This window comes from Scomber japonicus, chromosome 16, assembly GCF_027409825.1.
Source record: "Scomber japonicus isolate fScoJap1 chromosome 16, fScoJap1.pri, whole genome shotgun sequence".
Lineage (NCBI taxonomy): Eukaryota > Metazoa > Chordata > Actinopteri > Scombriformes > Scombridae > Scomber > Scomber japonicus.
The window spans coordinates 11433185-11446703 of record NC_070593.1 but is presented as its reverse complement, the minus strand read 5'-3'; the positions used below and the strand labels follow the sequence as shown (position 1 = coordinate 11446703).

General features: G+C 39.7%; 1 protein-coding gene across 2 annotated transcripts; it reads left to right on the top strand.

The window, feature by feature from the left end:
* Positions 1–589: 589 nt before the first annotated feature.
* usp40 (ubiquitin specific peptidase 40) lies at positions 590–12582 on the top strand. Of its 2 annotated transcripts, none has more exons than XM_053335901.1 (31): positions 590–811; positions 1525–1592; positions 1752–1865; positions 2755–2919; positions 3058–3204; positions 3456–3599; positions 3773–3901; positions 4112–4228; positions 4353–4460; positions 4600–4800; positions 4927–5062; positions 5220–5301; positions 5386–5557; positions 5636–5720; positions 5813–5883; positions 5973–6376; positions 6462–6612; positions 6706–6766; positions 7284–7337; positions 7568–7656; positions 7846–7932; positions 8024–8060; positions 8237–8301; positions 8659–8733; positions 8823–9065; positions 9207–9325; positions 9449–9514; positions 9643–9853; positions 10129–10224; positions 10349–10443; positions 10700–12582. In XM_053335901.1, the coding sequence occupies exons 1-31, from the start codon at positions 616–618 to the stop codon at positions 10806–10808; spliced, it is 3897 nt and encodes a 1298-aa protein (XP_053191876.1). In that variant the 5' UTR covers positions 590–615; the 3' UTR covers positions 10809–12582. The 2 variants fall into 2 exon arrangements, with proteins under 2 accessions (XP_053191876.1, XP_053191874.1); XM_053335899.1 differs by having other exon boundaries at positions 4924–5062.
* Positions 12583–13519: the final 937 nt, after the last annotated feature.

The following is a 13519-nucleotide window of genomic DNA, read 5'->3' as shown; positions in this document are numbered from 1 at the left end:
TAAATGAAAATACCCTAATTAATGTTGATTTTGAGTGCACGCATTAACCAACTGTGACACTACAAGTACCACAATGCATCACTTCAGTCTCTGCCAGGAAGAAACATGGCTGCCTACAGTTCAGCGACGGTATTTTTATTTACGTTTCGTGTTTTAGCGTTTTTAACACAGAGAGAGGAAGAGAAAGCTTTTGTCCTATGCAGTTTTGAGTAAAAACACATTAAGTACAGTGGATAGTGTCGCGGACAGAAGACGCAAATCCTCCAGTAGTACTGACAGCCAGATTTCTTTCTTCATTTTCGCTGAGCTGTCACACCAGTAAAAGCCACGCAACTGTGTCAGATAGCGATTGATTTGCCTTTTGTCGGTGTGCCAAACAAGCTGAACAAGCATAACGTAATAGTAATAGTAATAGTCGCTATGTTTAGCCCCGTGAAGTCATCTTATTTCAGAGTCAGCCCGGCCATTGTAAACAGAGAGCTCGGCAAGACCAAGATGAGATAGCAAGAGGGCACACGAATTAAAACGAGAGCCAGCATAACTGAGAGATAGAGGAGTAAAATAAAAAGAGAGAGAGAGAGAGAGAGAGAGAGGGAAAAAAAACACTCGAACGACATGTTTGGGAATCTTTTCGAGGAAGAGGAGGAGGGCAGCTTCTCCTCCTCTACCTCCAGGGGAAGAGTTTCAAAGGGGGGAGACGAGCCACCTCCACCCCGAGGAAGAAGCAATCTGTGCGGCATCAAGAACCAGGGAGGGACCTGCTACCTCAACTCTCTGCTCCAGACCCTGCTGTTCACCCCAGAGTTCAGAGGTGAGTTCAGAGAGAGGGAGGATGGCTAGTGACATCCACCAGTATAGTTTGCAGTGTTGGGAAGGTCACTTTGGAAATGTAATAGGTTAAATGTATTTCAATTACTTAATCAACGTAATGTAACTTATTACGTTTGATTACTTTTCTATCAAACAACTCAGTTTTCAGTTGTTTGGGTAAGTGCACCCTTTAAGCACCCACATCTAAATTCAGGTGTTTTTCATGGATACTGACATGATTTATAAAGCAAGATTTATCTCTCATTTGAAAATGTATTCATTAGTTCATGTAGATTTTTGGAATATAAAATAAAGATGTTTTATGAAAAAGTCAAAAGTCTGGCATGGGCTTATTTGGTGCTGTGACACCATTTAAGCCCATGTGTGCTCCACATAAGCCCACATCATGATTTATTTATAAAATAGAATTAAAAACAGCAGTATGTATTCAATAACATTAAACATGAGGAAAACCCCTCTTGAGCAAAATCTTAAAGGTCTGACTTCAGATGTAACCCCCTTTGTTATAATCAGCATTTTCACAAGTAACTGTAATTTAATTGCACATTTTTTCTCAGTAACTGTAATGGATAACAGTTAAATTACGTAACGCTGCTACATGTAACTTGTTACTCCCAACACTGATAGTAAAGTAACCCAGAAAGCAGCTATTTAGTTTGTTTATATGTTTATTTTTGATGTGTGTTTGTCCAGAGGAGCTGTTCAATTTGGGGCCAGAAGAATTAGGATGTCTGGAAGACAAAGAGAAACCAGGGGCCAAAGTAAGTGTTGCAACCTGCTGGTTTAATTTAATTGTGTGTGTGTCATTGTGAAGTGCGATATATATTTATATTTATTAATATTATTATTATTATTTATTTATTTATTTATTTATTTATTTATTTATTTATTTATTTATTTTTCCTCCTTGTCTTGCTTAGGTCAGAGTGATCCCGCTGGAGCTCCAGAGACTGTTCACCCGCCTGTTACTGGTGGACCAGCAGAGCGCCACCACCGCTGACCTCACTGACAGCTTCGGCTGGAACAGCAGTGAGGTCTGTGTTCATTTTCTGTCAGTGAGATGGAGAAAGAGAGGCTCAGATTACGCCTTTCCTCTTAGCAATTGATTTTATTTCCAGTCATAACAGGATGTGTGTAAGATGATGCTGAAATGCACAAAAACTGGATTTTTCAACACAGTCTGCTGTAAATACTAGCCCCCGTTGCATCAGCTCCGAAACTTGAATATAATTATGTTTCATGAGAGGCACAAAGTGGGGTTAAGAGTGAAAACAGACAGCTTTTGGTAAATATATCTACACAGGACCTGCACAACACACTTTCAAATATATTCAGTATTTATGATTCAGATATTGATGTGAGCGCTTGTCTTTGATATTGGAAACTGATTCGCACAACAACACTGATATGACATGAACATGGTATTAACTATCGTTGGAAGGAGGAGGGAGTTGAAAAGTTTTAGTGTGTAAATGACTCTTTTGAAGTAAACATAAGCTGTGTCCTAATTCCACTCTTCACACTTGAAATGTGACTAAACTTACTCAAGAAAGTTAGTATGCATGCTAAATCCACTTGTGTTTTTTCTCTGTGCTATTCATGTAGACTATTGTCCCACAATGCACTGCTCACAGAAATTTTGGCAGTTTTTTGCATGTGGAAAAAATTGAAACCTTGTAGATGGTAATGCAGAAAAAAAAGATAATTAAATTTGTGGAGATTTATTTCACTTTCTCTTTCTCTCTTTTTTACTGCTTTTTTTTACAACAAAATATTGAAGTACATTGATTTCCTTCAAAGTAACAACTAAAATATACTACATACTATAAGCATTTAGTATACATAGAAGTATATAGATTTGGGAAACATTTAACATCTTTTGGTCCCTTAATTGAACCTTTTTCTGTTTTTATGCTTTCTCAGGGGACAAATCAGCATGATGTGCAGGAGCTGAACAGGATTCTGTTCAGTGCTTTGGAGCACTCTCTTGTGGACACCAGTGGTAGCACATTTATCCACCGCCTGTACCATGGGACCATTGTCAACAGCATTGTCTGCAAGGAGTGTGGAAATGTCAGCCAGAGACAGGTGGGGTGACAAGCTTCTGCCCTTCTTCATTCATCTCTTTAAGACATTATGCTTTGTCTAATTTTGATTAATCTGAGTTTAGAGACATTTACTGTTGTGCCCAGTTCTCGTGTAAATGTGTGTGTGTGCCTTCTTTAGGAGGACTTCCTGGACCTGACGGTGTGTGTCTGTGGTGTGTCTAGCCTGGAGGAGGCTTTGTGGAACATGTTTGTGGAGGAAGAGTTGTTTGAGGGCAATAACCTGTATCGCTGTGCACAGTGTGACAGACTAGTCCCCGCTGCCAAGGTCAGTCAGATTTCAGATTAAGTTGACACAATAGTAACAACTTTTGGATTGGTTGATTTTTCCCTTTTCCTGTGTCCCCTTTTGATCAAATTCTTACTTTTTTATGTTGAATTGAAAAGAGAATTAAACTAGACATGCGAATAATTACTTCTTTGTATAAACATGTTTGTTTTTTTTCCATTAAAAAAATGCATTTATTTGCTGTTTCTCATTTTTCTCATCCCTCTTCTTTTTCATTTTATATTACTCAGTCTGCCAAGCTGAGAAAACTCCCTCCATTCATGACCATCTCTCTGCTGAGATTCAGCTTTGATTTTGCCAAATGTGAGCGTTACAAGGAGACAAGACGCTACGGTTTCCCCCTCACCATCAACCTGAGGCCATTCTGTGAACAGGTACCCAACAGATTTTAACACTCTGACCACCTCACGTAGTCAGGTTGAGACATATTTAACACGACTTTTCTTAACTGTGGTGTTTTTATTAACTTTTCGTGGTTTCCTGGCTTACATTGTTGTTTTATACTTCTGTCTTGATAAGTCAACAATTTTATGTTCTTCTCTTACAGACTGATGGAGATGACTGTGATTATTCCTATGAGCTGTTCTCTGTGATTATCCATAAGGGCGGCTGCTATGGCGGCCATTACCACGTTTACATCAGGGACATTGACCAGCTTGGCCAATGGGAGCCACCGGTGAGGAAAGAAAGGCAAACTGGAGGTCAAAAGCAAAGACTAGATTGGCAAATAATAGGCAGGCAGTGTCTTAGTGTTACATTCATATTTGGACCAGGCCTAAACATAAACAGGATGTGCGTGTGCATTACTACTCAGTGAAAAAAAGGTCAAAAGTTTTTTAAATGTGCATGGAGACGGTAAGGCAGCACCTCTGTGTCTCGTTGTCAGGAGGAGGACTGCAAACCTAAGACGCAGAAGAAAGTCAAGGAGGAAGTGAAAGAACTGTGTGAGCCAAAACTAAAAGACGATGACCCTTTATCTGTCCTCACTACCATTATTGCTCAGGTACAGCAACAAAAAGACCATCCTTTGTCTGCATGTTATCATCTTCTCATACATGCTTTTGTTCAGTTTTGAGTCAATGATTTGGCTATGATTCATGAAACATGTGGCGCTTTACTGTTTGTAGGAGTCATCAAAGAGTGTCCTGTTGGACCAACTGGGCCAGAAACTCATGGATAAGATTGGTTCATCCTGGAGCAAAAGGTTTAGAAAGCAATATGGTCCTATAGGAAAGGTAAGGTTGGTTTCTGGTTGAGTTTTTTGCAGCAATTATTGCTTCAACAATTTTGGGATTGTTAAACATTTTTCCCATGTATTCCTTATTTGTTGTGCTTGTAAACCCTTGCTTCTTTGCTTTTTCTCTTTTGATATAGTTCCTGCAATCCCACAATGATGTTTTCTTGTTGGTGTCCAATGGTACTCGAGTGGCACTGAAGGCAAATCCGCCAAGCCCTGTGACTGAACCACCTGGCCCAGCAGAGCAGACCAGTAACTCTGATCCTTCAGGAGCTCCAGACCAAGAAGCTGCTGAAGAACAGCAGGGACTAGACCAGAAACCAGAGCCTGAACTAGAGGTAAGAAACACTCACATTTTTGGATTACTTTCATCCAGTATTAAGCCATTTAAAGGAAAGAAACACACGTACAGTTCTATATTCTTTTATAATTAGTCATTGTGATGTCTTCCTGTCTGTCAGCAGGGTAGCCACTGGTTTGACCTTAATGACTCCACCGTGACCTCCATCAGGGAGTCTGACATAGAGAAGCAGTTTCAGGGCAAAGAGAGTGCCTACATGCTGTTCTACAGAAAAACACAGCTGCACAGGCCCATTGAAGGTTTGTAATGTTTTATAATGGGAAAGATGTGTTGGATCATGGAAAAGTCAATCACAGAAGATAGTAGTCGTAATAATAGTTTTGTCATTCATGAAATAAATTAAAGATGACTATTATGTATCTATTATCATTTTGTTTTGTGTTTCTACATTTGCAGCTCAGAATAATCCCCAATATAAAGTTCCTCATCATCTCATCCAGTTGGCTCAGGAGGAGAACATCAGACTGCAGCAGATGCGGTACAGAAACATACATTCACATGTTACGTTGTTCTGACTTATTGTTTTTTCTTACACAAATTATTGATATGAATCCTTTTACAGTGAGGAGTGTGAGGCCACTAATAACACAGTGGAGCTGCGCCTGCACCTAGCACCCAGTTACAGGCTAGAAAATGGAGCACTGCAGCCTGACCGCAAAGAGCCCACGGAGAGCACCCCCCTCAGCTTTGATCGTAGAAAGACTGTGGGAGACCTGCGATTAACTATTTATCAGGTAATTTACTTTCCTAGAACAGCCCCTGTTGTGATTTCAGATTCGAACGGTGCAAATAAGCTGTGTGTTTGTATTTAGATGCAAGAACTCTGGGAAGGAGACATGGCTCTGACTGTGGCCAAGAGTCTTCCAGCAGGTCTACACCTCTACAATACTCTTACAGGTGAGACATGTTGCAGAAAACCTCAAGAGGACTTTAGAAGCTAGGGATTTATATACAGAACTTCTATAACTACATTCTTTAACTCTTTGCAGATGACAATGTCTCGCTGTACAGTGCAGGCATCCACACAAACTCTGACCTGTTTGTGTGGAACGGCAGAGAGGTGAGAGAAGATGTAGTCCCTCACAATCATGCTCAAATGTCAAGATCTCAAGTAACTGACACCTATGCTGGTTTTTATTATCTTTTCAGGTGTGTGGTGTGAGTGTCCTAACTGGAGCCGAATGGGAGCCAGTGCTGCTCAATGTAGTCCGTCCCTTTTTGGGGGAAGATGGAGAGCAGGAGGTGGAGGGTGAGGAGAGTAGAGGTGGTTTTGAAAATGGAGGGCCAGGGCTTAAAAAGGAAGCAAGAGGGTTTGCAGGTGGTGCGACTCTCTGGGATGTTAGGGAGGCCCTTGGAGAGCCCAAAGAGAGTCTGCTGTGTCAGGAGCATAAGGGAGGAAAGAAAGAGAGACAAGAGCAGGGGGCAGGCGAGGGAGGAGGGTCAAGTGGATGGAGGGTGTTTCCCCCCGATGACATGCAGCGGACACTGAAGGAGCTGTCACTGAAAGATGGAGATGCACTGTTGGTGCTGGAGCCGCAGTTGTTCGACAGCAGGTACATTCTCCGCAGAGTGTTACTACGTATACACATTGCTGTTTTTTCATGTGTGTTTTACAACAGCCGTCTCTGCTTTATTCAGCATGTTCACTCTAAATGGTGATGTGGTCACCGTGACTACACCGTCAGACTGTCGCTGGCTCCAGGTAGAGTTTCGACCACATGGAGGAGGAGGAGGAGGAGAGAAAGAGGAGGAGAGGAGGAAAATCAAGGTTCCAGCTACAGGAAATATGGTCAGTAATTTGTATGCTTCTGTTTTTGCTCTTTTTGTTTCCTCTTCCTCTCTACCTAATCTTATCTCTTCATATAATGTGTCTCTCCTGCAGCTGCTGTGGGAGGTGAAACACAGGGCCATAGAGGAGCTGCAGTTACAGGAGCAGCTCTCAGGCAAGAAGCTCAGTGTTATATATCTGCCCCAGATGTCCAGATGAATGGTTCTGTCCCCCAATATTAATCACAGAGTCAGCTTAATATAGCATATTTGCTGATGCTGAGTTCCAGTCTTACATCGGCAGTTTCATATTGCAGCTAAAGAGTTTTAGACATTTTTAAAGGAGACAAAAAAAATGTTAATGTAAAATATAAAATTGCTTGCCAAAAAATAGCAAAACTCGATTAGAGACCAAGGCTTTTCCATGATGTGAAAAGTGTTTGTTATAATTCAAATGGTTTTACAGCTGGTGTAGACAGAGTGCACGCCAGTCTGAATTTTACCAGGGTTTATGTAGTAGTTGCCTGTAAAATGAAAATGTCCACAAAATTAGCACAACTTGCATCTGTGTTATCTGCAATTTATATTTTTGTTAGGCCTGCTACTTACAAAATGTGCATTTGTGTTTTAATTCTTATATTGCCTACAAGTTTACAGTCTTTAATCAGCTGTTGTTTTTGTCTCACTGACCAGGTGCACAGTACTGTCTGAGACAGATGGACTGCACAGGGAAACTCCTTCCTCCAGGTACTGTGTCAGATGTTAACCTCAGGCTGATTTTAACGGTGTAGGAGAGCGGGAATTCCCCCTCTTTTTAACAAAATATTAAGATACACACTCCTCTACTTTGTCCCCTCTTTAAAATTTTAAAAGGTACTCCCCCTGTGTGTAATGTTTCTTCTTGTCATCTGTCTTTGAAGTCACTGAACATTTTAACTAAGTGCAGGCGTGCTGCCTTATTCTGGTTTATTAAACAGTGTGTGAGGAGCTGAGTGTTCGGGACTCAGGGGTGCGACTCATGACCACATTGACTCTCTGTCCGGGTAAAGCCCCCAAGGCATCACAGGTGTGTCTTTTATTTGAAGTCTTCAGTAAATCCTTTGTACTTGCAGCTGCATGGGTGAAAGTTAAAGAACCTTTAAGCACCAGTAAACCTATCCTATCACACAGTTCAGCAGTCTGAATAAAGAATATGGCCAGTAAGCTTTTTTAAAATGCTTGATTGATGTTTGGAGATGTTCCCTTTACTTTGCAGCTTTTCTTGCTCTTCTCTGTGGGCGCAGCACCCTCTGCTGGCATGGAAATGGACATAATAGTAGAGAAGACTTGTACTGTAAAAGAAGTAAGGAAAAAATGTAATCTTTTTAATTTTGTGAAACATTTATTTGTGTGTGTGTGCACTTTTAAAAATAGTTGTTTTTTATTATTTGCAGTGTTTAAAGGCAATGCTGGATGCTGTTGGACTTGATGGTAAAACTAAATTTCTTTTCTCCCAGTTTTTTTCAATTGTATGTACATTCAGCTTGCATGTAGTTTAGACTTCATTTTGTGTATTCAGCACCACCAAAAGGATCTCTGCTTTTGTGGCATCGTTAATGTACAGATCTGATTAATGTTGATCCTGTAATTTAATTGTGTGTTTGCAGGCACCTGTTGGCACTTGAGAAGGCTTGATTGGTGTGAAGAGGTTGGAGAGCCACTCATGGATGAGGCGAGTAGCTAAATGTAGTCTAAACTGTAAACTGTATATATCAGACAGTGAATGCGAAAACCTATTTACTGTTTTGCTCTTGCTCTTCTCCACTTACTTTTAAATCATATTTAACACCACACCAGATTTATTCAGAAAATGTCTCCATTTCAAATAAGATAATCCTTAAAATGTTGTGGCCTTCTATAAGCTCAGCAGGATGGTGCCAAATTTTACCAAAACTACGTGCTGGCTCATTGACATCTATCCATTTTAAAACGTACTATATTTTTTAAATTCAAAATGTTATTGTCAGTCCTTGTTTTGTTTTCAACCGTTATCTATCAGTCCACATGTTAACAACCTTGTTATCCTCAGGATGCTTCCTTGTCAGAGCTGAAAATAAGCAACGGAGAGACATTAGTTGTCACAGAAGGACAACTTCCTCCGAAGGTACTTTGACTTTTTTTTTTTGGTGTAGATTTGTGATACACTGTGACATTTTTCCTCTTTTTAGCCACACATTTCTCTTTTATTGCCAGGGTTTTCTCAAGCTATCTGTATGGCTGTATCTGGATCCCAGAATCACCTCAACAGTTTCCATGGAAACTGATTTTAACCACACTGACTACAGTCTCGCTGAGGAGCAGATGATGCTGGAGGCAGCTGCAAGTGAAAACCACAATCGCTCGTCTGGTCTGTGTGGCGGCAACATGGCAGAGCTGAGAAGTGTAGGACAGGTGGAGATATCAGATGAAGTCAGCTTGGAGGATCTCAAGACTCAGGTAGAGTGTGCAGGTTTTGTGTGTATCCAGCATAAGAGTTGATAGTACCTGGTAGTAGTAAGTTGGGCCATGCAGAGTATATATGTGTATGTGATTTTGATACTTTTCTCTTTCTCCACCTGGTGTCTACATCTGTATCAGGTGTTGACGCTGCCATCTCTTCAGGATGTGTGTCTGCCAACCACCGCATTCATGCGTGTGTGGCAGCTGGAGGGACGCAGGCTGGCACGAATCCTTAGAGGACAACAACTCACACTCAGGTATGAACACTTTCTTTTCACATATTTTATTCCTGTATTAATGGGCCTTCAGATTCTTTATATTAATCATTGCTCCTCTCATTGACCCGCATTTTCTCTTTGGTTTGGTTTCCTCCTCCTCAGGAAATTGAAGCTAACTAGTGGCACAGACCTTTGTGTGCAACAGCTACTGAGAGAGGAAGATCTTGGGTATGGTTTGAGATGTCAGATTTTTATATGTTTTGTTACATCCCAACATGTAAAGTTACGCTTCTTTTCCAATACATACATTTTTTAACTTAAGAAAATATAAATCTTTATTTCCTTCTGTTTCAAAGCCCTAAGGAGGTGTTGCTGAATGTTAAGATGGGAGTACCCGGGGAGAGGTGTTACTACCCTCCAGAGGAGTTGGTGTGGGATGCATCCCGAGACTCTTCCACTCGCTCCCTACGCACTTGTCTGGCTGCACATTACGGCCTCTCTCCTGATTCTCTGCTGTTGGCCAAACACCAGCCCGACAAACACACCTGGGAAGAAATGTCCAGCTGGGTAAGACTAGAAAACTGGGTCAAGCCAGATAGCCGTCCACCAAGAGCTCACTCAACAGAAAGTTGATTGAGCTTTCAAAGAACATTGGAGAGGAATGTTACGTGAAACCGTGTGAAGAGTAGCCTGCAATCGGATTTCACTGTTTCATCAGGAATTTGTAGGATTTTTTGTTTATCTAGCAAGAAAATAATCTCTAATCTCAGTATTCTCACACATGTTGCTCATTGAATCTCACCCTATCAGTGAATAATATGCCACGCATCTTTTACTTTCAGAACCAGCAGGTTTCCAAAAAGAAAAAGAAAAAAAAGGCAGAATCACTACTGGGAGCACCATTTCACCTCAAAGATGGTGACACAGTTGGCATCAAGGTATTTAAAAAAACAACAACAGTTTGTTCACTCCATAAGTGTTTAGTTGTTTTGGATTTTTTTTGTCCATGAATAATTGAATTTACTCCTTTTTTTGTTTTTTGTTTTTTTGTTTTGTTTACAGAATCTTTTGATAGACAATAACAGGGACTTCTACACCCTGGAAGATGAACTGGGCCAGCAGAGGCTCAGAGAGCAGGCAGAGCAACGAAGGAAAGGGTGTGACTTCTTTACTTTGACACATAAACAAACAGGGAAAATGCAATGTTTTTGTGATTAAATCACAATTATAGATGTCACTGCTTGAACTAACTGCAGGCAAAAACCGTCTCACAGCTTTTATTAGGGAGTCAGTGCTGTAAAATAGTTGTAACATAGCTGTGTTGCCACAAAACTTTGTTCTTTCTTCTGATTATGCTTATCTAATGTAACTCAAGATCCTTTGGTAAAATTTTATTCCATTGCTTATTTTCAGAGAGCAGGCTGCAGGCTCCGATGGTGCTGGATCACAGAAGAAGGCGGGAGCGACCAAATCTAGGAAACCAGAGGTGGGGCTGTCAATCAATGTTGGAGTATTCAGATAGCACCTGGCTAACATGGGTGCATGGACACATCAGAGCTACCTATAAAACTACAAATGCACACACTGACAGTAAGATTCCATGTTGCAATTAGGACAATCTGCTTGACATCAGTCTTGTGCCATTTTTTTCCTGCATACTGTATTTCTCCATAAATCTCTCAAGCCTGACTAAAGTCAACCCCTGAATTCATTCCTGTTTCTAATCTGTCTGACTTTGTTGTCGGCAGAGGAAGAGAAGGAATTAACTCCTTGGCACTTAGATTTGCTATTGTAAATAGTGACTGTAATTTGCATTATGTCTATGCAATATTACCGGATATGTTATTAGATGACTCTACAAGCTTTCCGAATTTCACATATTTTTACACATATGCATTATTTAATTTAATTTCTGTTTAGCCACCCTTATTTTTTTGATTTTCTGAGGGATATTTGAAGACAATGTGACCTTCATGAAAACTTTTTTTTTTTTTTGCTGCATGAAATTGGTAACTAAATACTGCTGCAAGTATCAGCCCAGAGAAAGCCATTTCTGCAAGTGTGCTTTTTACTATTACAAGCCTGTAGTAAGTAGCACACTGAAGCTTGTGCTAACTGGAGTTTCTATCTCATATACTGTTGTGTATAAACTGTAGTAATCAGGGTGAAACATTTATATTTGCAGCCACCAGACAATGGCTTGAAATCTGTGCTTTTCTACAACAGCTTCTTCAACTCAGTTGGGAATAAACAATTAACCTGATATTGTCGCCCATCAGGTTGTAAGTAATTTTTATAATCCACTTGTCACTGCGCTGTGAACAAACACGTTTTTCTGGACTTTGTAGACAATTTTAGGTAGATTTTAGGCTAATAAGGGAGAGGAGAGATAGGCCTTAACATGGAGAAGCCTCAACGCTGCTCTGTCCTCCCTACCTCACTCTCTACCTCTCTCACTCTACCTCTACTGCCCTGTCTGTTTTTTTTTTCCTAACCCAAACTGTTAAAGCCAGTCAACTATGGTTTAAGAATTTCAGCAGCACATTGTTTGATGTTTTGTGTGAAACTACACATCAATTGTAGATTAAGAATGAAGTCTGATTTACTTTAAGTCATATTGGATAACTGCCTTTTTATTACTGACATAATCCACCATCTTCAGAGCTGGACATTAATGTAGACTGCTTTCACTTTAACCTCGACGACGAAAACGAAGCCAGATGAATTTGCTGTTCACCCCCTCACCCCCCTCTACGGAAATATACTGTAAAACATATTCAACAGCTTTCTGTCATTTCTCTCCTTGATTATAAATAAAGATCCCTGATTTGCTACTTGAGTTTACATCATGAAACATTTTATGTCATTTGCATGCACTGTGTGAGAACTTCAGGGAATTAAAAATGGTTCTTTAGATAAATTATTTGGGAAACTTGACAAAATTGTGTTATGAATTGTTTTTTCTTTTGTTTTGTTTTTTTAATGAAGGGTTGGGATTTGATTGTTTTGATTTTCTATGCTGCTTTATGTATCATTGTCTGGCCTTAATCAGTGCCAAGAATTTTCAAGTGGACATTTAATCTTTTTTCTTTTTTTTTTTTTTTTAGTAGATTCAGGAAAATAGTTTTGACAGTCTACCTATTAGGAGTAGAAGCATTTCATTTTGTATAATGTGGTGTCATTTACTAGTGTTATTGATTACATCAGTGTTATAAGAACTGACCTACTGTAACAGATCATATTGCAAAATGTTCAATTGTATCTGCAGAAAGTATTTTATCAATAATAAATGTATGCAGAAGTAATTGTCAGTTATTTCATGTTCATTAAGCTTTTGCTGAATCACTGTGTTAGTCTTACACTCTGGTCCAGACTGAAATATGCACTGTAATATACAATGTACATTAATGCTTGTCAATTAGATGGTGCATAGTAAACAGAATTAACTGTACATATATTTATGTATATATGAATAAGTTACACGATGTATATACTAAAATATGAAGTGCAAAAGTTGGTGGCAAGGCTAGATTACCAACCAGGCAAAACTTGACACCAGGCTTGTGCCCAAGACTCTCAGGGGTGATTATTACCTAATCTTGAGGTTCTGTTTTCAGTTAATTTACATTGATATTATGCTTCATGGTAAATATTCTCTAAAATAAATGTGTGTGTAATCAAATTATCACCAACTGACACGACACATAGCAAACACAGGGTCAAGATAGCATTGTGTAACCAGAGTGTAGTGAAGGAAAAGTGGTTAGTCTCCCATGTAAAGCAGGTTGTGGGAGCCAGAGGTTAATAGTTAACAGGCCTAAAGCGGATCATTCTTGCAATAGGGCCAAAATGAAGATTAATCTGGCCCTGAGTTGTATTATTTTGAGTGTTTTATAGTGTGACAGTTTTTGTCCAGTTTGTAGGCTTTATATACTGATCCATGTTTCAGCTGACTCCAGGAAAAATATATTTGGCACCTATTCCCACTCACACGAGGACAGGCATCTCATTACACAGAAATATCTCCATAGAAAGAAATGACAAACATTTCACTCTGAAACTGAAAATAATGTGATTCAAATGTAAACCAACATGTTGACCCATCACCATCATACAAAACAGAGGATTAGAGCTTTCAGTGTTGGCTGTAAGATCACTTAACTATTCTACACAGAAATAAAATCAAACATGCAAAACATTTATTTCTGCAGTATTTTATTTGCATTTCATTGA

What these genes read in the sequence shown, in the direction of transcription:
- usp40 (XM_053335899.1), top strand. Translation starts at nt 616, where the DNA reads ATGTTTGGGAATCTTTTCGAGGAAGAGGAGGAGGGCAGCTTCTCCTCC. An exon ending in GTTCACCCCAGAGTTCAGAG is followed by an intron (nt 812 to 1,524) that starts GTGAGTTCAGAG and finishes GTGTTTGTCCAG; the next exon opens with AGGAGCTGTTCAATTTGGGG. An exon ending in GCAGAGCAACGAAGGAAAGG is followed by an intron (nt 10,444 to 10,699) that starts GTGTGACTTCTT and finishes GCTTATTTTCAG; the next exon opens with AGAGCAGGCTGCAGGCTCCG.